The sequence below is a fragment of the Cheilinus undulatus genome, linkage group 11, assembly GCF_018320785.1.
Source record: "Cheilinus undulatus linkage group 11, ASM1832078v1, whole genome shotgun sequence".
NCBI lineage: Eukaryota > Metazoa > Chordata > Actinopteri > Labriformes > Labridae > Cheilinus > Cheilinus undulatus.
The window spans coordinates 27,405,620-27,433,364 of record NC_054875.1 but is presented as its reverse complement, the minus strand read 5'-3'; the positions used below and the strand labels follow the sequence as shown (position 1 = coordinate 27,433,364).

The 27,745-nt window shown below is 39.7% G+C and overlaps 1 protein-coding gene across 1 annotated transcript; it reads right to left on the bottom strand.

Moving 5' to 3' along the window:
- Positions 1–2,959: 2,959 nt before the first annotated feature.
- atp6ap1lb (ATPase H+ transporting accessory protein 1 like b) lies at positions 2,960–26,672 on the bottom strand. The gene is made up of 7 exons (XM_041799743.1): positions 26,507–26,672; positions 14,008–14,045; positions 13,356–13,438; positions 8,510–8,748; positions 5,729–5,779; positions 5,369–5,612; positions 2,960–5,043 (listed from the first exon to the last, which is right to left on the bottom strand). Exons 1-7 carry the CDS (start codon positions 26,638–26,640, stop codon positions 4,807–4,809), a joined length of 1,026 nt encoding a protein of 341 aa, XP_041655677.1. The 5' UTR covers positions 26,641–26,672; the 3' UTR covers positions 2,960–4,806.
- Positions 26,673–27,745: the final 1,073 nt, after the last annotated feature.

Below are 27,745 nucleotides of genomic sequence, written 5' to 3'. Positions count from 1 at the left end.
AGTGTCCCAATTATCTTACTTTTGATTGCAACTTAAGTGTCCCCCTAAAAAACTGCTCTTGAGAAACCTTTCTGTTAAACGTCAACCCTGATAGCGAACTAAGATTAAGGTGCTTGGTTTCAGGAAAAATAGAATAAAAATAATCAAAACTAAAAAAAATAGTATTAGGGTAAAGGGTAAAATAAAATTAAAACCCAAAATAAAAAGTAATCTAAAGAAAAATCTCACAATATAACTTTGGTTTCATGTACCCCCTCAACTACACAACTGGCCCCAGCCTGGCCACCTAAAAACAGGTCTAACCGCCACTGAGCCTAATGATAAAACTGACTGTGGTGTACACATGTTGGTCAACTAGAATTTAAAAGCTTTATAATTCACTAGTAGAAGAAAAGGGTAGATCAAAAATAGAAAATAACATCCCTAACAGAAGAACGAGTGCGATATCTAGCAAAACCTACCTGTGAGAAACGTCTCTTGAGGTTTATTGTCACCCTTACAGGGATATTTCTTTTGTTGATGACTTAAACTGGGGTCTTTGGTAGAAATATTAAATCCTTGATCTGTATCTGTACCTGAAATACATGTCCAGGGATCAGACGTCATCCAAAACATTTAAACATTCAGGTGTTTTTCCCCTATCTGATGTGGCAACTGTATTAGCAAGTAAAACATCACTCGAGTTCAGAGGTTGTTATTCATTAGTTTAGTTTGGCTACAACAAAACAAGAGGCTCATTACCTTTGGTTACCTGTAAACTAGCCATATCCTGTGTTTTGGCGCCTCCACACATTTCCGGTCTCCGTTTGGTAAATGTTGAACTGCCAAACTGAACAAGGGCAGCAAACTTTACAGAAAAGTCGACATTCAAAGTCCTTTACTTGAAAAGTATAACTGCATTTCTAATTTTTAATTCATTAGGTTAAAAAGTATTCTAACATAAAACCGGTACAGTGGAGGTAAGTGCTATGACCACTCATAGCCACTAGATGTCAGAGTAAAACACAAATATGGCTTCAAGGAGCTGACCCAGTCAGACAACAAGGGCTTTTAAAATTAAATTAATTTACCTCACTGAGCGGTGTTGCTATTCAGATGACGCAGTTTTATATTTGAATTAATCCCATTTCAATCCTGTTCAAATGGCTGTTTTCATGTTTGAAACCCGATTCAATCTGTTGCTGAAAATACTTCTAGGGAATTCATGTTTTAGTAATTATTATTAATTTATGTTTTAGTGGCAATTCTGTGCTGTTAGTTAACTTAGTTCAGTCCAACTTGTGGGCTGAGAGGTCATTTGAAATAGCTAAAAATCCCTGATACATATTTAAACAAACAATTAAATCACATTTAAATGATCATCAAATACTTAATTAAATATTATTGCTCTAAGTATCAGAAGTAAAAGAATTTAGCCAGAAGTTTTAACTTATGTCACCTTTTTATTATCTATTAGTGTCACGGTTTAACTGGTGTTGGATTAACTGGTGACTCTCCATTCCACATTCTATACTATTTGCTTCTCAGTTTAAAGGATTTCTCAGTCTTCAGAGACATTAATGCCACTTGGGAAGACTTTACTGAACCACAAAGTACATTTACAGAGACAGATATCAGAAAGGAAAAGTGTGTCTTTGAGTGTCTTTGCAGATACCTGATCCAATCATAATAAATGGCAGTGGTTCATTAACTGTAACCCACAAACACTTCTGAGTAATGTTAATATATCTGAAAGCAAAATATTTGTGTTGAAATCCCCCATTTATGGTTGTACAAGTTTACAAGTGTTTTTTTGTTTTTCTGTTTTTGTTTTTCTGGGGCCCCAGAAGAAATTTAGGTCCAAAATTAGGCCACAGTATATTAAAGTTTGGAAAGGATGACTTAGTTTGTCTGCGAAGTCAATAAACATTCTCTGTAGATTATTAGACTCAGACTAGGACAATTACTGCATGACTCTGCTTTTGAGCTTGTAATTAGGGATAGTTGGAGTCAATTAGCTGAAGACTGAATCAAATCATCTTTTAGGCCTGTGCTGTAGAAGAAAAATGTGCGTTGTGCACTTACATTGGCATAGGCAGATAAAAAAGTTTATGTCACTCAGTTTTTATATTTATCTGCTGTTCTTCATTGTACAACACCTGTATTTGAAGCATGTTTGTCCTAGAACTAGAACTAATTTAAAAATTAATCTTTTCAGGCTTTGACCCTTTTCATAATACTTTGAAAACAAAGACTTTATACCCTGGCCTCCATTTTATACTGTAGGTAAAATGTACACAACTGAGTGAAAAAGCCTTGCTGTTGATATTTTGTAATTCATATATTTGGATGAATCAGCGGCACTCAAAATGCAGGTATTCTTACTGGAGCGTCTTTGATGACCTGCTGACCCACATTATAAAGCGCAAAAACACACAAAAACAAAGGAAAGAAGAGGAATGTGACATAGGGTATCACTATGGCTCTTCCAAAAAACATTTTTTATCTATTTGACTCCTGAGTAGAGTGAGTTTGAGTACCACTGGGATAAAAGCAAACTTATGTGTTTTATGCAAAAACTTCTGACAATAATGTTGATATTGCAGTAAATTGCACAGCACTAGCATGTTATGACTGGGGAACAGATTACTGGGTTCTGATTGTAGATAGCAATTTTATATGGATTATGCTTAACTATGACAATGCTTGAAATACTTTGTTTGGATAGGTGCCAGCAGGTAAACTGTCCTCGTCTGAGGAAATGACATTTCAGGTCAGAGGGAAGTGAGAGGAGAGAGCAGATGGCACTCAGGAGGGGAGACAGCTAGCTGGCAAAAGAGGTAAGGTTAGGTTAGGCAGGTCTGATAATGGTTTTGTTGTATTTACCCAAGAAAATCTTCTGTATTATATGTGATTAGTGTGCTTCTTAGAGCACAACAACAGAAATTCATATAAACGCAGCACACCTTTTCCTCTGAATATCATTTATTGTTCAATCTACATCAGTCGGTCCTTGGACAAACTGCCTCCACTCATTTCATAGTTTGTAGGATACATTTATGACCAAAGAACACATTTCACACTGCTACAGATTGACAGAACTGCCATATCGAATGTTAAGATATCTATTTACTGTCATGCTGAGTGTTTTAATCAGTAGTAATGACTTACTGATGCTGTTACTGCTGCTAGTGTGGCTTCTGGCATAATAATGGCATCTATAAGTCCCAATGGGTGGACGGCATTCCATAGTATTGTCCTTCTATGGTAGGGATTTGTACTGTAATTTACAGTTAGATGAAACTGGACCGCACGTTGTCTGGCCCATGTTAAAACAAATAAGACAGACATTGTAATACGTTAATACTTTGTAGAAAAATCATATGCAATGATACTTTCACCAATCCTCATAGCACAATGTCTTACTTGTACCTATGTTTATTAGTTGTGCAATATTTGAAGATAGTAAACAGCTATGATCGTATAGAGAATCTTAATGTTATCTACAGCTTTGAATATCCTTTTGGTTATGAGGATTAGCATAGTCATCCTGTACCTAATAGTATTTCATGATTACATCATATATAAAAAAGGACCTCCGTAGAGTGACACTTCTGTACATGTATGTGTTTTTGTTTTGTACATAGCTGTAACGGTTAGCTCTCGGTTTTTCACATTGTCTCACTCTGTCTCTCACCATATTTTATGGCAACTCCTTTGAAGCTTTGGCAGTCAAACCCAGTGGTGTGGATGGAGGACCCATGGCCTCCCCCTTGTCCCAACGCTTGACTCTCAGAGAGACAAGTCATCGTAAGACCCGCATTCCTGCCATGCCCTCAGTCGGGCAGTCGTGTGCAGCATAGTTCCTTGTATAAGTCTTTGATAGTTTGTTAGTTAGTGCTTTCGCAACTAACTAGTGTTGTGCTAGTTTGTAGAACCCCCTTTGTCTGGCTGGTCTGTAAAAGGCCGTTTCACAGTTAAGTCCCAAGCAGCAGTCTTTTTCAGGGGCGGGGTGAGAGACGCGAGAGGCTCTGAAGGGCCAGAGGTGCGAGCTAGTCCATTCACTCCAGCCAGTGCTAGCCCAGTGGTTCCCAATGTTTTCCCTGCTTACACTCCTTAGCTTTTCAAGCTCCCTCTTCTCTGTGTCGTATTTTTTAGGCCGCAACTCATGCAAGACTCTCTGTAATCCTTTCTGTCAGGAAACACTGTGCTAGCCGAGATAGACCAGCCTTTTTATGGCATGCAGCTAATACGGCTATTTCAGCAATAAAGCTGGCCGTTTGAAGCATATATTTCTCGCAGCAATATTAGACAAAGTACACTGTAATGAAAGCTGGAACGACAATGTATGTGATGGAAGCTTGTAATTTGACACTTGAGAGCAGTGTAATACATACATATAATCAAGGAGCGTCTAATGTTAGCTGTATTAGCTACAAGTGCTAGTCTTTTGTGGTTTTAATGGCTGACTGGGGTAAAGGCCTGTAAATGCTGTCGCCCTTCAGGGCCCTGGGGCAGTCCTCCTTTGACCATTCATGTCTCTCAGGGAGGGCTTGAACATCCAAAGGCCTTATGAGAAATATGGATGCCAAGATGCAGAACAATGAGGAAAGATGAAAAAGTATCCAAGCAAGGTCTGCGTTTACTGAATAAGTTAAGACTTACAAGGTTTCATAAGAACAGGCAAGGTTGTCTTTTTGTTGAACAAATATTCTGTGGAGGATACTTTTTCACTCTTTTCATCACTTGCACTCCCTTCAGCTTTTCTTCTTAGCTTCCCCTCTCTCTATCTCTCCCCCCTGTTGTCCTCCAGCTCTTCTTTTTCCTTCACAGGCTGTTTTTGTCAGGCAACTCTGCCTCTGGGCTGCGGGGAAAGTAGACGGTGGCTTTGTGCTCCTCATAGCGGTCGATGTGCTTGAGGTGTACCACCATGTGTAGGGCGTAGGCTAAGACCAGGAGCAGGATCAAAGATGTTACCAAGCCCATAAGGATGGCTGGCGTCAGGAAAGTGGCACAGTCACTGGCCGAGGCAAACTTATCTGACTGCACATTGAAGGCCTGGATCTGGAGGAGCACAGAGAAGGCGGAAAGATGAGATTAGACTGAAGTAAAGAGGACAACTGGCTCTCATTGGGCCTACCAAGCATAGAGACACTGGGCAGATGGACAGGTTGAGAATGCCTAGCAGATGGCTAAACAGAGTGTGCAGACAGACTGACATACTGCCAAACAGACGGTAAACAGACAGACAGAGAGACAGAAGGAGCACAAAAAGAAATGGCTGGCAAACATACAGAGTCATGCAAACATGTAGGAGAAGAGGCAGAAAAGACTAGAATAAAACAGCGTGAGCACAAGAAAGGCAGCGGCTCATTATGCCATAGTGTACCTGGAAATCAGTGAAAGTGATGTGCCAGTTAGCGGATGTGTCAGTGTGGGAGCTGGGCACTAGCAGGGTGTCATATTTGTGCAGGCTGCTGACGTGCTGGCAATGGTAGGATGAAGTGGCAGGAGCGTAGACCTCGCTGGCGTTGAACGTGGCCTCCTGCGTCCAGTTGTAGTGGATGTGAACGCTGTCTAGCGTGAACCAGTTTTGACCAGCTGCCTCATAGAAGGTGTTTGACATCTGAAGCCTGGCAGAGAAGACGAGGTTAGATATGCCCAGCCTGCACAGGAGTCTACTCTTCATTCTGATACAGCAATGGACTGGACACTGATCAATCTGAAGTGAAATATTCAAGCCTTTTACCTGATTACTAGACCTCGTAAGTCTTCTACGTCACCAAACCTTAATGAGAGTCTGCAACAAAACAAAAACACATTTATTTAATGTTTGGTTTAGAACAATAACAGACATTTCCAGCTGACAACAGTAAATATTAAAGCTCCTAAGAAGAGTTTCTAGCTGTTAATGAAACGCATGATAATAATTTTAATGTAGCTATGCTGACACTCCTGCTTTTGAGCGAGTGTCAAATGGTATACTGACAAAACAGTCTGTTTTCTTGCATTTGCCATACCAAAGATTTATTGTGAGATGTACATTTGACATGAAATGTTTGCAGTATTTAGCAAGTTTTTGGCAAGAATGGGGCTGAAACATACGCATTATTGAAAACTTTTGAAACATTTTGTCTTTTACCCAGACAGCCTCTGTGTTTTTGTCACTATTTTGCAATGCAGGCCTTGGCTGCCTGTTACAAGCTCTTGCATCTGTTAAGCTGTATAGCTTAGCTTCCTGCCCGGTACAACCATTGAGTTCTTCTTAAAGGAGCACTGCTCACTGAAATCACTGGAGGCTAATGTCACGACTACAGCTATGTACCTCATACGACTCAACTTCAAAAAAATCTGAAATATCCCTTTAAGGTCAAAGAGCACAGGGTCAGCTGTGGGTCAATGCATCTTGAGGAGACATTTGCTGGTAGGAGCATGGCAACGTTGCTGAGGGGAATAATTTTTTTTTAACAATTTCTGAAAGCTCCAAAACAAACAAAAAACAACCATGGAAACCAAGCAAGAGAATATGGGGTCAAATTGCTGTATGAGTGCTTCTCAGTGTTACTCCATCAATGTCCATCAGGATATCATGCCTTTGAAATATATACAGAATTTCCTCCCTGGGGATCAATAAAGCATTATCTTATTTTATCTCTTTGTACTGTACACAGTGGTCACAAGGCCACTTTAGGCATCATAAGTTGGAGCAGTGTTTTTCAAAGTGGGGGGTGCCACCCCAAGTGGGGTCACTAAAGGGTGACACAAAGGCCATGAAGAGAAGAAGTGGGAAAACAGGATAAAAAAAATCAATAAATAACATTATTTTTGACCATAGCCATTAATCACTGTATAATAAAATGTATGCATTCCTTTTCTAGGGCAATTTTTTAAGCTGGTTTAAAGGTTAAAACTGAAACTGTTGTTATTCTAGGATCAAGCCCTGCATCCCTTTTGAATCTAAAAGAGACTGGTTACTGCCACTTTAATGTCTGTGCTTGACTGAGGTGGCTTTTTACATATACACTTACATATATGAGATTCATCACTAATACATCACTGTTTGTTGTATGGACGTTTTGGATGGTCCTCTCTGCCTTCATGTGGATTAAAACACCGGCATATTCATATCAACAAAGCTTTTCTTGGTCTGTGCCCTTCCTACCCTCTGACCGGTATCAGTCAGAGAGCACAGAAACGTATAATCTTTTTTCACAGGATGTTTTTTTGCTGTCTGCCCAAAAGGTCAGAAATTAACTGGGAGAAAGTTTGCTGCTCCTTTGCTTGTAATAATGACCTGAACATTATGTTGTTTTCACAGTGTTTGTGCCATTGCAGATAAATGGTGGGATGCTGATCTCATCTGATGGACATATGTAATATTAAAGACAATTTCTGGTCTTGTAAAATTAATGTAATTCTGGATACAATGATAGTACACAGAAGTCTATGCATTAGAGCAGCCACTTAAGCTGTAAGTGGAACTGACTGCTACTTTAAAGCAGTGATACTTAACGCTTGGCTCTTGAGCCATATGTGGCTCTTTTGTGATAATTTGTGGCTCTTTTATGTCTCAGTTTGAAATATTATTCAACCAGAAAATCTTAAAAAAGGGAACCCTTGACCTCTTGACCTTTATTTTTTGTCTGTATATTTCCATTGTCCTTATTTGCATTTTTTGCCACTTTTAATCAATTTTTAGTGCTTTTAGCCCATTTTTGCCACTTCTTTTTGCCATTTTCACATATTTTGTCACTTTCATCCTGTTGTTTAAAGAGTTTTTGCCACTTCAATACTGCTTTTTGATATTAGCACTTTTTCCGCTTTAGTTGCCATTTTTTGCCACTTGTCACCCATTCAATCTGTCTTTTGCCATTAAATGCAACTTTTTCCTCATTTGTCCCACCTTGTTTGTGCTTTTTGCCCATTTTCGTCCCTTTTCACTCATTTTTTGTCACTTCTCATTCATTTTTGCCCCTTTTCACACATCTTTTGCCACTTCTTGCAGCTCTTTGGCCATGTTTGCCATCTTTATTTTATTTTTATTGCCACTTTGACCCATTGTTGCCACTTTCACTACTTAGACTGTGGCTCTTGCAAAGGTATTTTTCAACAATTTTTGGTTGAGCAGGGTTGAGTCACACTGCTTTAAAGTGTTGAAGGTTTAGGCACATGACCATACATGGTCATCCACGCAGAGAACACCTCCGTGAAAAATATGTTCTTGTGCTAGTCTTATACTACAAAGGTTGTGGAAAAAAGTAAGTATGTGACCTCATCATCTTTGGTTGTCCAGTCTGATAACAAATTACAGGTTTCAGCATTACAGTCTGCAGTTTTGTGAGCTAACTGTGCCTTCATTCCACAATATCATCTAAAGGACAAAATCAGCAAAGAGAACAACTGCCCTTTGTGAGCAAGTTAAACATGAAGATTCCTCACATGAGCTTTAAGCTCTAATATCTGTTGTAAACATCACTTGTCTGGCATAAATCCATTCTTCTTGTTTTCGACATTGAAATGTTTGACTTACATAGCTTTTTCTTTGGTGCAGATGGAGCCTTTAGTGTCCACAGGTGAGTTGGGGTTGAAGACCCTCTCAGTCAGATCGATAAATGTGTGGTTCCTGTACCGGATTGCCAGGCGCTTTGCCTTAAACAGAATGCAGGTCTTCCCATTGTAAGATACGCTCAGTGGGCCATAAGGCCCCATCAGAGACTGCAGCAGCTTCCTCTTACTGGTAGACAATGCCACATGATCCCATTTAAAAGGCTGTAAACAGACAGAGATGAGGATTTAGGCACAGGTAGAATGATGAAAACTGAAGCAAAAAAAGGGTTAACAAAAACAGTATTGCATTCTGTGACTGTCCTCTTGAGAGCAGCCAGATTTCAATACGCAGACATACTCATAATCTGTGCCCCATCTTAGGGGCTGGATACTTTGAAGCCAAAATGATTTTACACATAAGTGTGTGCCTTAAAGGATTTGCAGATCTTGCTGCAGAAACAAAACATATGGAGTAGGGGTACTTTCTTGAGCAATTTTGTTTGTGGCTGTAATATTTGAAGGTCAACTAACTAAAGACTAATAAAAGTTGTAACAGTGCAGTGTAGAACTGCAGAATTTAAAGGAAGTAGTTTCTAAACAAAGATAAGGCAATAGAGTCAGCATTTAAATGAGTTTCTCAATATATACACAGCAATTTCAGTGCATCATTTTTCTGCAATAGGCAAAAATTAGATCTCTGAATCCAACTTTGCAGGTCTTGATTATATCCTACACAGTGTTTCCACAACAAGCTTGTGTGGGTACATAACCTAGGTAACATCGCTCTTATGTGTGCTGTGTTTTACATTTAAAAGGATGACACAAATACCACCTCTCTTTAGCTTTACTTTCAGACCATAATTTATTAGTTGTGCATAAATAAATAAGCCACTCACTATCAAATCACATTCAAAGAGGGAGGCATCTTTGCTTAAGAATGGAGCATTTTAAAATCTTTGATTTTCAGTGAAGTTTTAAAAATTGCCTTTTCAAATCTGCTTTGCACGTCAATGCTAACAGCCCTTAATCCTTTACTTTTAATCTGTAAAGAAAATAAAGAAACAGTGCCAAGACTGTCCTCTGATACTACATAAAAGGGTAAATTTACTATTAAGCTGCATCTCAACAAAGGAGACTTGCTCAGTTCGGTTGGAATTGGTACATCAATATTAGCATTAGCATAAAAGAACAAAGGGTTTTAATTCTTTTGACCAATCAGTGGAATGCAGTCAGTCTATCTCCACCCTTTAGAGTTAGGTTTGCCTGGTAAAGAAGGGTGCCAAAAAAGCAAGACTGTATGAATCATTTATTTTGGTACATTTCCCAACTTTCGACTATGGTAAAACATAAATAATTGCATTCCCTTTCAAACCTTACTAAACTACACTGCTTTGTGGAAATGCAGCCTAAGGTGCCAAAATACCTGATCTATGCCATCTTACTGAACTGAACAGCTTCTCTCCTCCTTTTATAATAAACGTGCTTTTAAGGAAATTGTTATTTAGCAAATAAACCTTGTCAAGGTACTGGCTAGATTGCAATGACAACTCTGTTCAAGATGACAAATGCTAAGTGATTAGTTGTGTTGTTCGTGAATGAAACAGTTCTAAAAGCAGGCTGTTTTGTGTGAATTGACAGGAGCCAGCCCCCTTTTGTGCAAGACAGTTCGGCTGCAGCCTGTCAATTCCTGACAGTAACTCTCACAGATCATTCTTTTGAGAACAGAAATACACAATAGAACTTTGAAATGAAATCGGATTAAGCTTGTGTTTAGGGTAGGGGTCAAGGTAAGTGTAAGGATGCCAAAAGTTAAAAGTAAAAAAACTGACCTGCACAACCTAATGACAAAATTTTGATGTATTCTGAATGATTCTTTTTGCAGACCAGAGAGTTTTTTCGTATTCCTGACAAAATTTTGAATAAAGCTGAGTGAACAGGAAAAAAACACATCCTCCCTGAAAACATTCAAACCCGGTAAGCTACGTAGATAATGGAGCTACATAAGCTAAGTGATCTGCGTAGCTGCAATGGATTTAGCTATGTTTGCTAAAGCTGACGATGGTAAAGCTGACTTAGTTATAGATAGCAGAGCTACGTAGCTAATGTAGCTAAAGGTAAGCTCACAAAGCAGCTATGTAGGCACATTATATATGTAGCTAAGTTAACTTTAGCAAACATTGCTGAAGTTCAAGTTGTTTAAGCTAACTTAATGCCATTGGCTTATATCCGGGCTATTCAATTACAAATTAAACTGGGCAAAATTTAAAATCAAGAAATGCCGGGCCAGAAATGTTCGGCGCCCAGTAAGCAGCCAGTAATGTCAAATTTCAAACCAATACAGATCAATTTGATGAAAAAGATGAACTTTTTATTAATATTCCCTCTTTTAAATTTGGCAACATGACAAAAGCACATGAATAAATGCATAAAAACACAACAGCAGAGGTATTTGAACATAACCTGAGGTAGTAGAAATATTTTTAATAGAATAAAAATAAAATAAAATAAAAAATAAAATGAAAAAATAATTTTGGTCACATCTTACCAAGGCATATCTTAAAGTGCATAAAAACTAAATTTGCACAGTTGTAGCTACATGTTTTATACTCGGTATCTTGGGGCTACTTCTGTCAGCATTGCTAGCCACAGAGTGTTGCATTCACAGTCTGAATTACTGTGGGAATTTATGAAAACTTGCAAAACAGGTTGCCCTCCATCTCTGGCATGACCACATCCTGTAAGTATTGACTACTGTAACTCACGTATTGACTACTGTAACTCATTACTGGCAGGCCTACCTGCATGCACAGTTATACCTCTGCAGTTGATCCAGAACGCAGCAGCACGTCTGGTCTTCAACCAACCCAAGAGAGCTCATGTCACGCCTCTTTTAATCTCTCTACACTGGCTTCCAGTTGCAGCTCGCATTAAATTCAAAACTCTAATCATTGCTTACAAAGCAGTAACTAAAACTGCTCCTGTTTACCTGGAGTCCCTCATCCAGGTCTACACCCCTTCTCGCCCACTACGCTCAGCCAGCGAAAGGCGCCTGGTACTTCCAGCACATCATGCTCCTAAGTCACTAGCTCGACTCCTCTCCTCTGTTGTCCCTAAATGGTGGAATGAATTACCCAACTCCATTCGATCTACAGACTCCCTGTCTACTTTCAAGAGAAGGCTAAAGACCCAGCTCTTCAGAGAACACTTTGCACTTTGCTAGGCAATTCTCTACTGTTGTCCCCAGTAGTAGATTGAGTCTCAGCCAGACTATTCTCCACTGCTGTCCCCAGTGGTTGAATGAGTTTCCCAACTATAGTTAGCTTGCACTGTCCTGCTCTACTTCTGGGATTTCTTTGCCCAGCTCTTTGGGAATGATCCAGCACTTGGTACTTGGTAAATAGTTGTTGTGAAGCCTAATGAACGGCAATTAGTGATCCCACATTTTCCTTGATTCATTGTTGCTGTCTAAAAACAAAACAAAAAAAGTATAAAAACAAAAAAAAAAAAACAAAAAAAACAAAAAAAAAACAAAAAAAAAACTACATAAACAACGTATATTTTAGGTACTCTGCCTTAAACTCTACACGGCAGCACTTGCGTCCAATTGAACCTGAAGCACTTGATGGCACTTACTGATGTTGTTTCTTCTTGTCTAGATCATTGCTTGTGTTGTTCTTGCTCTCAAATGTACGTCGCTTTGGAGAAAAGCGTCTGCTAAATGACATTGTAACATTGTAACATTGTAACACTTGGGGGTTGTTTCCGGGCCGCATGTGGCCCCTGGGCTGCTAATTGAATAGGCCTGGTTTATATAGTAACGTTATCTTAACTTATGCTAATGAAGCTAAAGTGAACCACCATCTACGTAACTACTTCTAAAAAAGCACATAATTTGATCCCAGACAAGTCCTTTGACCTTTTTCTCTATTTTATTTATGAAATTTTGCTTAGGCTGTGATGTTTGCAACATGTTTATTTCACAGATGTAACTGCCAGACTTTTGTTTATGAATATAGCTGAAATTCAACCAAAATTTAAAACTGGAAATAAGTTGTACCAGCAAATGACAGCATTTCCTTTTCAAGCTATACGGCGTCTCAGCTAAATGGTCTGAGAGAGAGGCCGTCAGAAATGAATGGGCTGCAGCCAGGCCCCCCTCCTTTTGTGAGCTGGCTTATTTTTTTCTATTTTTGTCAATGTCTATATCAGTGGTTCATTACTTGCTGAGAGTCAGGACCCACCACCACCATCTTGACGACAAATCGTGACCACATTTTCTTAAAAATTTCATCCATATCCAAAAGTGTGTAATGAAAAATGTGGTAGTTTGGACTTGAAATCGAACAAAAAATGTAACAAGGTAGATAGAGATATTTCCATCAAAATAAAAAGATATTCCAGACTCTTTACCACATATTTTTTCCAGGCATACATCCGTGACTTATTGAAAATAGCTTTGCGACCCACTTTTGGGTTCTGACCCACCAGTTAAGAACCAATGGTTTAAATTATATTCAAAACCAAACTGGTACTAATTGGGCAGGAAACACAAGGATAATCAGGGTTTACTTTAACAAAATCATGCCAAACCGTACTGAAAAAACAGACCACTTGGTTGAAACACACCATCAGATCACTCCTGTCTCTGTTGTGAGTAGGACAAGTATGTTTCACCTCAGGTGAATGTGAGACCAACAGTGTTCCCACATCCAAGGTCAAGCAGCACAGCTGAGTGAGTCTGCTCTGTTTTGTTTGTGAATCCCAGTGTGGGTAAAGATAGAGGGCTGCTGCTGCTGGAGATAGTTAGGGAAAAAATAGAGTGAGTGTACCTGCAGTATTCTCCTGAGAGGGTTTTCATCTTCAGGCGTCAAAAAAACCTCTTCACTCTGTAATCCGTACCCACCATCTTGACCTGGAAACACAAACATACATACATTACTGCTCCATGAAAGATTATATCAGTGCACAGATTAAGCTGATTGCAATGCTGCATTGCAGATTGCAACATAATCATGAAGTCCAGCAGATTCCACACATGCTACACACACACACACAAAAGCACAACCACATCGTGCATACACCTCAGAGCTCAAGTTGTTTTGCGTCATCTCAGTGACTCATCAGCAGTTTATTTCCTGGTAAAGGTAGCTTTGTTTAGTGTTTACAAATCCCCTTATTCTTATTCCACCAACACATAACTTGCAGTCGTTTATTTAAAGAAGTGTCTCCATAATCTTTCACCTTTTTGTCTAATTGCTTAAATTGAGTCACTCACACGCATAGCTGAAGTGCCACTGAGGTATGTGCGTCACACACACGCCACACTTCAAAACCTGTTTGTGTTAAAATGTTGCAAAGATGTCTCAAGCGTTAAGAGTGAAATGCGGTTGTCAAGAGCATCTATCTGGCACATCAGCATCAAAATGACCGTGGCAGGTTTGATTGAATCAGGCCTGGTGTCACAGCACATTTGTTACTTACTTGCTGTGACTCTTGTTGCTTGTTGTGGGTTCACTTTGCTGTGGAAAAAGAAAGAAGACAAAATAAGACCTTTAGATCATAAGAGGGAGGAAAATGAAGGTTCTTTGAAATGTACAGGATGCTTGTAAGATAATTACTTTTTAGAGGAGAGTTAAATAATGAACACAGAGACAAAGACAGCTCGTCAGACAAAAAACATTACATGTTGTGAAACTGTTTCCATAAACCCCCGAAATAGATATCATTTTACTTTACTTATGTGCAACCCAAACACTTGAAACTAAACATTTAAACAGGTTAAGCTTTAAAAGGCTCATATGTTTTTTAATTCCTCTTGTATAACTTACACGCCAAATGAATGCAGCTACAAAACAGCCTAGTATTATATAATATAATATTAGTAAAATTGTGTATAAAACATGCTTTGGAGTAGTTTTGTAACAATACACTCAACTCATGATAAGCATCATTATACTTCTTTAAAGCAACATTATGTAGGAATTTAGTTTGGTGTGCTCTGGTGAAGATAGGGTATCTTTGAGTACAGCTGCTCTGTTGAAGAACTACATTGTAGGGGTTTAACCACGCCAGTCTGACGATACTTAGGCTTGGATTGGCACCAATTCCCAAACTGGTATTGATATTGGTGCATCCCTTCTGTGGAGATGGACAGTGCTCAGTAATATTAATGGATTTTGCGCAAATATGACTCTGCTAGCATCTGCAGCCTGTTGTTTACAAACTTTTTGCATATGAATGGGTTAGTGGTCACTATGATGTTTACATGCTTTAGTTAAATGGCTACATTAAAAGAAGCCTAGCGTTAGTTCAGTTCAATTATCGCCTCCCAGAACCCACAGCCAATCACAGCTCTTTCTCTCAACTATGCAGTGTATTCACCCCAGCCTCCTCCTTTATAGCATAAAACTTGTTGCACCCTAATATTCAGATTCAGTTTGAACTAATTTTATCGTATTCAATGCACATAATCATTAATGGACCTATACATATGGGGGTTTCATCTTAATTTTTCCTTCATGGAAAGTCAAAGCATGCTGCTTGACTAACCTAGGGAGCAACTTTTGAGCTGAGCCTTCTCCGCAAGGTAAAACTATATATCCCTTTTGCAATAAAATGGTTGAATATATGTCGAGAGTGTTCCTGACCGAAATAGGGGATATGGAGAAAATCTGACATACATTTTTTTTTCAGGACCCTTTCAATAAATTTTAAGACTCTATTGCCTCTTCAATTTCTAAAAGTTGCATTGGTGACAGCTTTGTGCATTTAGAATAGATTGTAATAAAAAAATGTAATAAGATAGTATTTGTTATTGCAGTATGCAAATAAAACTTTCTTTGAGATGCTAGCAGTGCTAAAATGAACAGACTTTGTGCTAGTATTACACTAGGCAAAAGCTTCGCTGCAAAGCTGCTTTTTATTTCCAAAATCCAATAAATTTTTTAAAGTTTTGGCCCCAGCCTCAGCTCCAGCACCCTCTCCTCCAATCACTTCTGACAAGATGTGTATTTAACTAGCATTTACATGCATACATCACTCAATCACATCACTCGCTAGCTAGTAGAGCTGTGAAAAAATATCAATACGGCAATATATCGTGATACTTTGACATCTGATACAACATTGATACTTCAACTCTTAATATCGATTTTCTGGTAAAAAATAAAAATTCATATTTTAGCTGAGCTGTTAGTAAAATACCACTTGCTCACACGTTTGTGTGAGCACAAGCAGCGAGTTAAAGAAAGGAAATGCCGTTTGCAAGCTCTGTCTTGCTGCCGTGAAATATAGCGAGAACACCAACAACGTATTGTGTGATTTACATATACATCATCTCTATATTTTTCTTAGTTAACTGTGTAGAATATCACAATATATCACAATATCCTGATATCCTGATATATCGTATACTATCGTATCGTGACCCAAGTATCGTGAGGTTCTTGCCAATACTCACCCGTACTAGCTAGGGACACAGCTGAGCTTTGCTCTGATTTGGTATAGGATGAATTTAAATTATTTTTATGATGATAAGATGTAAGGTGGGTCAGATGACTTTCTGCATCTGGTGTAGCTACTAAAAACAATTACACTAATCACAATGCAGACAAACATTACAATCTGTTCTGAAAAAATTCTGCAGGGATGTCCAGTCTGCCCTCGATTTATTGCTTTTTTCCTGGCTTCCTTCACCAAACTCTCTTTTAGCCTTTTTTGCATATCTGTCTTGTTTCTGGTCTCTCACATGCAAATTTCACATACTCCACCTGGATCACTGGAGAACTACGAGGTCAAGAGGGAATAGTATGTCAACTTCTGTCACATATTTACAGGCCAATCAGAGCAACAAAACACGTGATGTAGCCGCTAGGTGCGCCCTTACCGAGGAGTAAACTCCTTAGAGAACTGCATAATGCGAACTATGGCGACTGTAGACATGTCAGTACACGACTTTTGTCATTTTTGAAAATAAAAGAAGTCAATGCCCCTCGTCGCTGATTGGTCCATTGCAAGATGGATTTGCCGGTGAGAAACACAGAAATGGGCATATCCATCTGCTTTGCAAGGTTAGTTGATTTACTGATCACTTTGATATTACTCTGTGATTTTTTGCTTCTACCATCGGTGAGTGCATTAGGAAGTTAAAGGTTTATGTTTTCTAGAAAGGATGGGTGGTTTCATGTACATTTCTGTGGTTATCTTTTTTTCATCCATAACAGAGTGTTACCCCCCTGCTTGTGCCACTGGCTACGATGTAACGTTGATATAGTAATGAGATTTAAAGTCAGGAGTCTGTGCAATGTTTTGTGATTTGAACTTGACCTGATGCTTTGTACATGTTGTTCTTCTTTGTGTTGATCATCTCTAAGGGTATTGAATTGTTTAGTCAGCAGCCTCCAATGAATACAGACCTAGCGTGTATCTTGAGTGGGGCAGCGTGGAGTGACGCCTCTGGCGTGAACCAGAGATGGACCAGAGCTCCTCCTGTGTGACCACAAAGACTAATAAGAAAGATTTGCTCTGGAGTGAGTTTTATGTGCAGATCACTGCACAAATGGAACATGTGGAATTTGAGGGCTAACTGGCTTCTTTTAAGCTGAAGGCTGGTGTATGAACTTATGTCATACAGCCTCTCTCTCCTGAGACCGACCAGCTGCCAAAACACTAAAGGCAGGCAACCAGGGCACCTAGAAAAATGAGGCAGACGCCAGTCTCCTTGTTAAAAGCTACTGTGCTATAAGACTGACTCTGAATCTACTGTTCCTTAGGTGGACATTGTTACCTTAATGGTAATATTTCCTTTCGACTTTACATATCATTTTCTAATTTATATAAACATGTTACTTTTTTCAATTCTCACAGTGATTTTAAAACATTTTCTTATATTACTTCATACCTTTTCACATTGCCAGTTATTTTTATATCCGTCTTTGAAAGTGACCATGTTTTTATATGCAACACATTTTCTAATATCTCTCATAAAGATGTCCTGTACCTAAGACAGGGCTGCGTATTTTACAGCTGCAGTGTTCACCATAAACACAAAACTCTCTGCCCACAGAATTTTCCAGTAAATAGGTTTGCGTGGTGCCTACGTTGCACTATTTCAGTCTTTGTATTGCATATTGCTTTTCCTAAATGGCTGATCCTCAATGTAGGTCTGACCTACATAGTGCACAAGAGACAGATGACAGACCATCTTTTACCCCACGTGTTTGCCCTAGCTGTCGTCCTCTCAGCCTAACTAACCCCAGCATAGCCTCAGACTTCTTGAAGCTAATCCTGATCCTTTTAACCGTCTAATCAGGGACATAATGCGCCAGCAATGGGCTTACAGAGCGGCGCTGACATGGCTGGTTTTGCTTGGTGCGGTGGTCAATCCAGAGTTTTGACTGCGCAGGCTGTCCTGCCTCATCCACAATGATCTTAGTGGTTTGCTCGCTAATCTCCACACAATAGCCACTCATAATGGGCTTGGAAAAGGTAAATCCTAAGATCTGTGTGAGTGAGCATGACAACTGTTTTTGTGAGACACCGCCGTGTATTACTGCAGCCTGTTTGTTTGATTCATTTTAGGAATTGGAGCACAACAAAAGTCTGCATCTGTGCAGGCCTTCATCTGTGATTGATATTGTTTGTGTTCTTCACTTGAACAAAAAAGCTGTGATCTGGCAGGAAAGCCTTTTTGGGAAAATACACAAGGTGGCCTGAGGATGACCAGAACATTTATACTAAATTTAAACACACAACAGGCGTTAATAGCTGCACTTGCACTTTCTCAACTGAACACAAGTGGAAGTACAAGACAACACAGATTGTCAAAATTTGCGATTATTTAATACTTTTTCACATCACATGTTTAAAAATGCAACATCAATTCTTCCAATCTAAAAGTACCAATTCAAAACTTCTGATTTTTATCTTTATTTCTCACAAAAAGCTGCTGTGAATAAAATGCAGAGCAGTGTCTAGTGCACAATAAGATTGACAATGTTTTGGTACCAAAATGATGCAGATTTCTGCAATTTACAGTAGTCAGTATCAAGGCTGGGAAGTAACTTATTATATTTACTCAAATTATTACAGTTTACTGTTTTCCTAGGCACTTGTTGTTTTTTGAAAACATTTTGAAATCAGTACTTTTAATTCTACTTCAGTACATTTTAACCAGAGTAACTGCATGTTTACTTGAGTACAATACTCTTGTACTTTTTCCACATCTGTTGACTACACATTGGCACATAGAGAGAGAGAATGATTCCACATCACAGCTAAAAACAGCAAAAACTGGACTGTTGATATCTGAGGTGAAACATTTCAGAGTTGATTTTAACAACCAAAGTTGAACTTTAACTCCATTCTGAGTAAAACGGTTGGAGCTATTCGACACTGTTGATCCAACAGAGTTAGTTCAACTCTGTTGAGCCCACTGTGATTTAAAATCTGTGGGGATGTGTGGGTAGAGTTTCCAATCATACCCTTGGGCAGAGTGTTTTAGTTATGTTTGGATGTTGCTTGAGGTGCAGTGATCCTTACTAGGGTTCTTCTGGTCGTGTTTCTGGTGGATTGTTGCTGTTTTTGATGTGAGACACATTTGCAACATGAGTGAAGTTATTCACTGTGTTAGAGTCCCCGTCTGTGATTTTAACATAGTGCATTAGTATGTGCTGCCTTGCTATGAGGTTGACTCTCTGGTTTGTTATAGATTTACTATTGCAGCTCTGCCATATTGTAAAATTTTTAACATTTTAAAAGTGTATTTTAACTTTATGTAGTGTGGAACAATATTGACACCTTTAAAGTGTTACATTTGATTCTATGCGAGTTTAACTAACACTATAAATTACGCTGTGTATTACAGTCATTTACAGAGGTTTGACTTTACCTGAACATTTGGGTTGGAGATCTATTCTCCTGTTCTTATTGCCAAAGAATAAATATCATATTTTACTGTACAACTCCTCAGTAGCTACTCAAGACTCAGTACTTAAAGTGCTTACGTAGATATATAGACCAGTACTTTTACTTCTACTGATGTAAATTTTAACCAGAGTAACCATATATTTTACTTCAATACAACAGTTGTGTACTTTTTCCACCTCTGGCCAGTATGCAGGAACTTGCCTGTATTTTTTGTATCTAAAGCTAAGAAATTACCATTACTGAGTGCCAATGACTTGTATTTTTGTTGCTGTGGTATTAAAACTGTCATTGATATTGTTTACTTTTAAAAAGGAACCACATCATGTTAAACTATATTTGGATCCCACTGCATACACATTGTGTTAAAGTGATTTATGAGAATAACTGAAACCCACATTCAGAAATAAAAAAGGCTAAAAGTGAAAGCTCAGCTTCTTAACAGCCCAAAAGCTAAATAACTTCCTCCTTCACAGGACATTTCTTTGTTTTTTAGGGCACTGTAGCATTTTCAATGATTGTTTGGTCATGCTCATTGTCGCTGCGGCTGAACTGAAGGTTTTTTTTTTTTTCCATATCATTTTTACCATAACATTAAGGATCTGGGCACTTTATTTGCCTTTCATGCTCAAAATCTCAAACTGTTGGACTGGATTTTTGCCAGATTCAAGGAACCGACAGCTCACGTCACTGACATTTTCACTGATTGGCTCAAGGGCTGTATTGTTGGCTCATTCATCCGTGCCATTTATGGATGCCATGCACATTATCTGTGACACAGCTGTCTAGATGGACTCTTTCCCTTCTGATGTTTTAATAATTTTTAAAATGATTTTATCATCCCTAGAAGGTTCAAATAAACATCCAAACAAGGGGAGCTGATGCTAGCAGCAGCAAATAATAATAAGGTATTAGGAGGTCTCTGGAGTCTGATAGGTTTAGGGTGAGTTGCCAGACATATCAGTCCCAACCGCCTGCAGCAGTTATCTACCCATCTGGTGCAGTTTTCCACCTGGGTAATATTATTTAGTCTAGTGCCAAATGGATTAGGATTAGCGATAAGCGCAGGCCAGGTCCATTCAGAGCCCAAATATGGAGAGACATAGTCTCTGAACGAGATGAAGGGATTAAAGCATGATGTCATGGCTGACGGTGTTGTGGACAGTTCAAGTGCTAATTAATTCAACCTGAATTACTCTTCACTCAGAAAGTTATTCTAAACTTCTACAACTGCTGCTATAATCCACTCAGGTTAACCATCTGAAGGGAGTATTTTAACCGTATTTCATCTAGGTCATGTCCCTCTTTTTTGCTTTTTTCTTAATTTTTTGTTTCCATTCTTTATGTTTAATTCTTCTACATTTTTTATTATGTCAGATGGTATAATCTTCATGTAGTATGGTTAAAAAAAATCCCTTTTTGTACTCATTACAATAAGGGTAAGGGTTAGGCAGATAGTAACAGATCCAATTTGTTTTTGTGTCTGAGTTTTCAATAAAGTACAAAATGTTCTCAGCCTAATGAGTTAAAAAAAGAGCATAAGAAAAAGATGGCGTCACCCACAGGATGAGATTCTGCAGTAAGAGAAGCTGATGGTATGCAATAGTAGATGCAGGATTGTGTTACATTGTAAAGCAATAATTCTGACTGATCACCCATCGCATGCCTGTGGAGTAACCAGACGGGTTTTCCCAGCAATAAAAATGAACGCAGCACCTGTCCATTTGAAGAATTAATGAGGACTTATGTCCAATTTAGGCATGAATTTCACATTTAAGGGAAGTGTCTGTTCAGTCACTGCCTGTGTATGGGCGCTTTGACCTGCATCCTGCTGTGATTGTCTGCGTCAGCATCATAATTGGCTAATTTGGACTTCCTGGGATGTGTTTTTTTTTAAACATGCTTGCAAACATTCCTTATGTAACACCTGCAACTTTTAATTCAATGGTAACAAAAAAATGACTAGATATTTAGCCAGGTGAATGCTGGGTAAGCGTGTTTGTATATAACAGAGCTGCCAAAAGGACTACAGCTTTGGCAGCTGTGACTGAAACCTCAGTAGCTTGGTGGATATTGACTCCAAATGCTACAACTATCAATATCAGCTTTAGAGCTATTACCATTATTATAAATGTTAAATTGAATCTAAGAGCTGCTCAGCTTCAGTCATCTCCATTTCATTATGATCATAGCTGCTTACACATACTGTTATCATTATGACTGGCAATGTAGCCATAGATATTCCCTACATCTTTGGTAGATGGCTGTTCAAAATAAGACTGGTCTGCTCAAGGTGAAAAGGAGGGTTTCTTGCTACTGTAATTTTGCTAAGTGCTGCTTAGTGCTGTGCACATAGTGGATTCATGTTTGGTCTTCGCAAATGATATAACAAATAGTCTTGATAAAACTTTTTTAATGAATTGATGCTTTACTAATCAGAGATTGATTGATTGAGATACTTGGCCCAAGCTCTCATCACCTGCATTGCAATGTGAAACTTCACTTATTTTAAACCCAAGTCACAATACAAGCCGAATTTTTCTGATTCCCAACTTTGTGAATAACCTGCACAGCTACAGTTGCTGCCTCTCCACTGCGTGTGTAGTTGCAAACAAGCTGCATATGCACCACGGCTCCATCCCAAACACCAGTGAATAAGCACTCCTTCCTCTGCACCTTCCCAGGCCTCAGCTGGCCGAGAGGAGCCAGAGGAGTGTGTGTGAGGATGAGTGTGTGAGTGCTAACTAAAGCCCGGCCGTTTGTTCCTGTGCCAGTTTCGCGAGGTCAGCAACCCAGGACTGCTGCGGCCCCGTCATTGGTTCAGCCTGTCACACGGTGCCTGGGTGCTGAACAGGCCCTTTATATAATCAAAGCAATGCCAGAGCTACTCCTTGGCTTACCTCACTGCATATATTCCTAAATATGTGCGTAAGATAGTTTGCAAACAGCACAAAGTGCCAGTAAAAGTGAGCGCATAATGATTATTGTTAATCTGTTAGGCTAACAATTACTCCCTAGAAAGTAACAATCCGTCATTAAAAATCAACAAACGAGAATCCCTAATGCCATGCATAGCATCTGCAGCTACATGTTTCCCTGGACATCCCTATTTAATACATGAAAAGGGTGTTGTTTATTGTCTGTCATCTGTGACGGCGATGCTGCGCAGAGAGAAGGTGTGGTTCTTGCTCCCTAAACTTGTAAACAAATCCTCCTCGCCTCACAGAGTGCTGAGCCTCTGCACTCGTACTCTGTTTATCTCTTTGTCCAAGCTGCTACAGAAACTACACAGGTAAACTCTACGAGCAGTGATGTACTTTTAGCTGTATTAGGTACAGGATTTTTCTTTTTTGGTTACTGTTTGTCCTCAAAAAGTATCAAAATTGCAACAAGAGCACAATTAAATATGTTGAGCAGTACTAAATGGTAACTATTACCCAGTAAATTTGGATTTTTAGGTCTTTGTCAGTCATGTATCAGACAACAATGATGTCTTTACCTGTACATTCTTATATTGTGACAACTTCTAAGTTTGAGCCAGCTATAGAAGATTTTCCCCAACTTATTCAAGGTACAGTCAATCTAAAACAGTGTTATTTTGTGGTTGGTTTTGGTACTGTTCTCTAATTTTCCTGGTTCAAAAGTACTGAAGGTTTAGCTTAATTATTGTGTCCCAAACACAGCAGGTAAACATGTCCTTATCCCTCGCTGTGCAGGTGCTAGCCTATTAATAGATTTATTAGTGCAGATTAAGCTCCAGGAGTTTGCTAAGATGCTGCTCAGAGCCCCGCTGCCATCCCAGCGAATCTTCAGCGTGTGTGACCTCAGGTCAAGCACTCGAGTTGTCTGAATCTTTCTTTTCCTCGGAGATCAGATGCATCAGAGCGGGTGTGTGCACCCTAACATAACCAGGCTCAGGCAGGGAATTGTACATATATTTTTACTCATGGTCATTTGGCTTGATCTTTTCTCACTGTTTATACTATTTCATTTTAAAGAAGAAAGAGGATTGCTAATATTAGCTGTCTGCTAACTGTTTAAGCTGTCTTTGTAAGGGGATCACTGATCAATCGTCCTCTGGAAATCCAATACCTGACCTCTAATCTGTGCCTATATTTGGCTCTTTTTGTCTGTCTTTAACAGATTTAAGATAAACAGAATTATACGTTGACTACACACAGTGGTGTCTAGACCTTTAGAGCTGCTAATAAAATACTCAAGAAGATATACACTTGACCCGTGTCACAATGCAACACTTCCAAACAACAGGGACAAAAGGCATGCAAGAGTAGGTCATAGAATCCAGTCTGTGGCAGCAAAAGCAACTTGTAATTAAAGTATAAAAAAACTTGTATGCTTTTTCTTAATATCATTTTGAAGCTCTTGAAAGAATTGATAAAGATGCATAAAACTTGAGCTGGCGTAATCAAGCTAACTCCTCAGAAAGAATGTCATCGGCCAGTTTTCTTTCATCTATAATGTAATTAGAGTGTCTTGCTGTAGACTCAAGATTTTTGGCCATGTGCCTTTAGGCCACCAGACTACCCAATTAGTTTGTCTTAAGGGCCAAATCGCATCAAGATTTGCAAGCCAAGGGCCGATATCATCTGCTGGTTTTCAGCATCCTCCACTGCACAAATAAAAGTTTTGGTAGCTGTTATTGTTGCTTTAATTACCATTTTATAGCATAATCAGAAGCAGTAGTACAGAAAGTCAAATCTCTCAAAGCCCTTTTTAAAGTCTTAAAAGCAAAACCTGAAGTGGATTCAGAAAACATATAGGTGCTAAAGGTAGTCAAAGTTTGTCACAAAGACATCATTTTACTCGTTCTATGAATTTCTGACAAACTTAATGAGGAAGATTAAAACAAGAGATTTAAGATAATTGGAACTAGCTGGGAAAGCCCAGGGATCACTGCCATACAGTTTTTATATCAATAAAAGAATAAAGTTTTTATTGTATTAAAAACGTCTGATCAGTGTAATAAAAGTTTCTTATTTTTGATTTCATTCAGCTTTTCCAAAGTAGAGCCCAACTCATTTTATTCACTGACGTGTTCAAATGTTACATCAAAATCTGTGTGTGTCACTATGTTATCCAGTAATCCGATTCCTTGAAACTTCGCCATCTAGGCTTTTGAATGTCCATGCAAATCATTACAACATTTGTAAACAGCTTTGTATAATATCCATTTTCTTTCTGCTGCCGCTCCTGGAAGTCTTAATACACACACAAAAAAAAAAAACCCTGCTTGGACATCAACATTTTGTTTTTCATTCTCAACTAGAGCTTTAAAAATCTCATTCTGGTACTTTTTTCTTCTTTTCCTGGTGATAGTCTCAAAGCGGATGATTGAAGAGGTCATTTCCAAATGACAACTTAGACTTAGGGCTCCTAATCTGTGCCCTTTTTTGGATCATGTTCATATTCATCAGCAGAAATGTGTTATGCTCAGATAGTTTTATTAATATTACATGCAGATTATAACAGTTATATAAAAAAGTGTCGTTCATGACCTTTTGTTCTGCAATTTTTGTGTTTTAACCTGGAAAAAAGGTTCCAGGCAAGACATTTAAGTACTTCAAGCACATTTCCTAGAAAGTATTTGGATAATGCTACACTGAAATGTTCAGGAAAATAAATCTGTAACTACTTTTGGTGCTTTTCTGCCAACTAGTTTTGATCATTTGGTAAAGTTTAGTTCTAGTATGAGTTTTAGGTCATCATCAGTTACCAAGAAGGTCACAACTTCCTGCTGTTTTCTTCCTCTGACTTCATGTTTGTTAACACCAGAGGCTCCTAACACACTGGTACCTTTCCTCCTGCGTGTTCTGCACCCAGCAAGGCCTCTGAAATAAAAGGCTGCTCTTATATAACAGCATCTTGGAGTGTGTCAGAGTCGAGAACAGGCGCTGTGACTGGGGACTGCAACTGTTACGTTGCAGAGTTACGTACAAAGTTTGATCTGGGGGAATATAGTCTCCCTGGAGAAATTACCGTAGCTGTTTCGTGCCGTGTAGTGACTGCGATGAAAAGTTAAGATAGGGATCTGTGAGGGTTACACAAACACAAGATTGAGCTGAGAAATCCTATGAGACTTTGTATATTGAATTGTAAATCCACACTATCTGTGCCTTACACACAGATAAGATTGTGTAATAAATGAAAGCATGACAATCATAATCTGTCATCCTCAAGAGTGGGTGACTGTCCTGAAAGTGCCACAACAAGCAAACTGTTTGACGCTGATTAGGTGGCATTGTGTCAGCTACTGCAGCACGTTATAACTCTAAAGCATTCGCCCTATAGAGGATTGTGTGAGCCACCATGCATGGCACATTTTCAAGAGCCTTACATGGCTTTGGCACAGTATTACTGCTCTTTGCCCTGATGTCTCTGTAAGCAGGCAGAAACTGGTGCTAAGGCAAAGGTCCTGGCTGCCTACTCAGACCCGTCTCCCTGTGACACTGTAGTGAGCCCCTCCAGGTTGAAGCATTGAATATTTTATCCAGATTTGACCTGCAGGACTGCATGTGCATTATGCAGACATGGCCAGCTAGAATTCCCTCTCCTCTCTCCCTCTCTCTCTCAATGACTGCATCAGTAAACAGACCCCAGCAGACCATCCCTGATGCATCCTCTCCTCTCCTTGTTTATCTTACCTCATAGCCTCTCCTCTCCTTTCCTTTCTCCTTTCCTTTCTCTGTTCCTCTCCTGCAGGCCCATTGCCCTAGCCTTATTCAGCTCCCTCCTGCCAGACCAACACTACCGTATAGAGACAACAGCCCAATCCGTGATCGATGAGCAACGTCTGATGCAGTCCCCAACACTGAGACAAACAAAGCCCCCCAGCTCAGCTCCCTCTCTGAGACACCGCCACTGCCTGCAATCACCGTTTACGAAGGTGAGACATAGTGAAAGAAGAAAGCCAAGAAAGAAAAGACCCTCAGAGAACACATCAGCATCCCAGCATCCCTGCATGCATCTCCCCTTCCCCCCTCCCCCTCCCCTCTTTCCCTACACCCCTCTCCTCTCCTCTGTGAGCAGAATTTTTTACCTTCGGTCCAGGATTTCAGGCACTTCATCATAGGTGAGTCCCACCTGCATCTCTTCCTCCGTGAAGGAGAGCCCAGGCCGGCTGAGAGCAGACAGCAAGGCCAGGGAGCAGAGGAGGAATGCGTGTGCAGCCATTGAGACAATGAAAGGAGACTGCCGCTGGTCGAGCTCCGCTTCATAATCTGCTCTCCTAGCAGTGCCTGACTCCCAGCTCCTTCTGACTGGCAGCGGCGGCAGCCAATCAGCGGCAAGCAGAGACGATCGGCGTGCGTCACAGTCCCCCCTCATCGCTGCACTCTCCCTCCCTCCTCCTCTCCTCGCCTCTTCTCCTCTCCCTCCCACCCTACTCCCTTCTCTGTCATCCTCCCTCTGCTTCTCTCACTCTGCTCACCCTCCCACATCCACTCCTGTGCTCTCTATCGTCTCCTACATGCACACATAGCTGCAGGCCAGCCCTAAGTATAGACACTAGATCATTCTTTTCTCATAACACATCTCATCATACCTGTGTTACCTATAAAAGTACCAGTGCACACATATGTACACACATACCCACACATGTAAGCAAAGAGACTCAGGCACACACGCCTGCTCACCACACAGACTGTCTCTGGCAGACGCACACCTCTGTGGAAAATCACCTGAGAATGTCAAGGTCAGATTGCGAAGCAGGATAGGAAGATGTTGACATGACTTTAGGTGGCGACACACAAAAAAAAGAGCCATGACTGCGTGACCTAGATCTGCAGCCTGCTGCCACAAAAGCAGAATTAATTCACTTGATCTATGTGTTGTTGTGAGCACTGAGAGGGCCCGCAGCTAAGGAAATTGTCCACTGAGGCTGCAAATATGGATGACAGGAACAGCTGAGCAGCCGTGGGATGAGACAGGAGCGAGAGCCCAACCCAGATGACCCTGACGGCTGATCCCATTTCCTTCCTCATTATTTAGCCCCCCCATGCGTGTGACGCCTCAGGATCTTGATACATCCTCTCAGATCTTTTTTTTTCTTCTCCTCATATCAGATGATTTGATGATTTTTAGAGCAGAACACCAAGAGTGGTTATATAACCAAATGTTTTGACCCACTATCATGGATATTCACATTGATGCATGGCAGTGATTCACACTGAAAGAGTTACTGCAGAGCCGAAAATGTAGATTCTTTCTGTCGTTTGTTTTCTTGTTGAAAGACATGAAGTCATGAAACAGGCAGAAGACTCCTCAAACACCTCTTCAG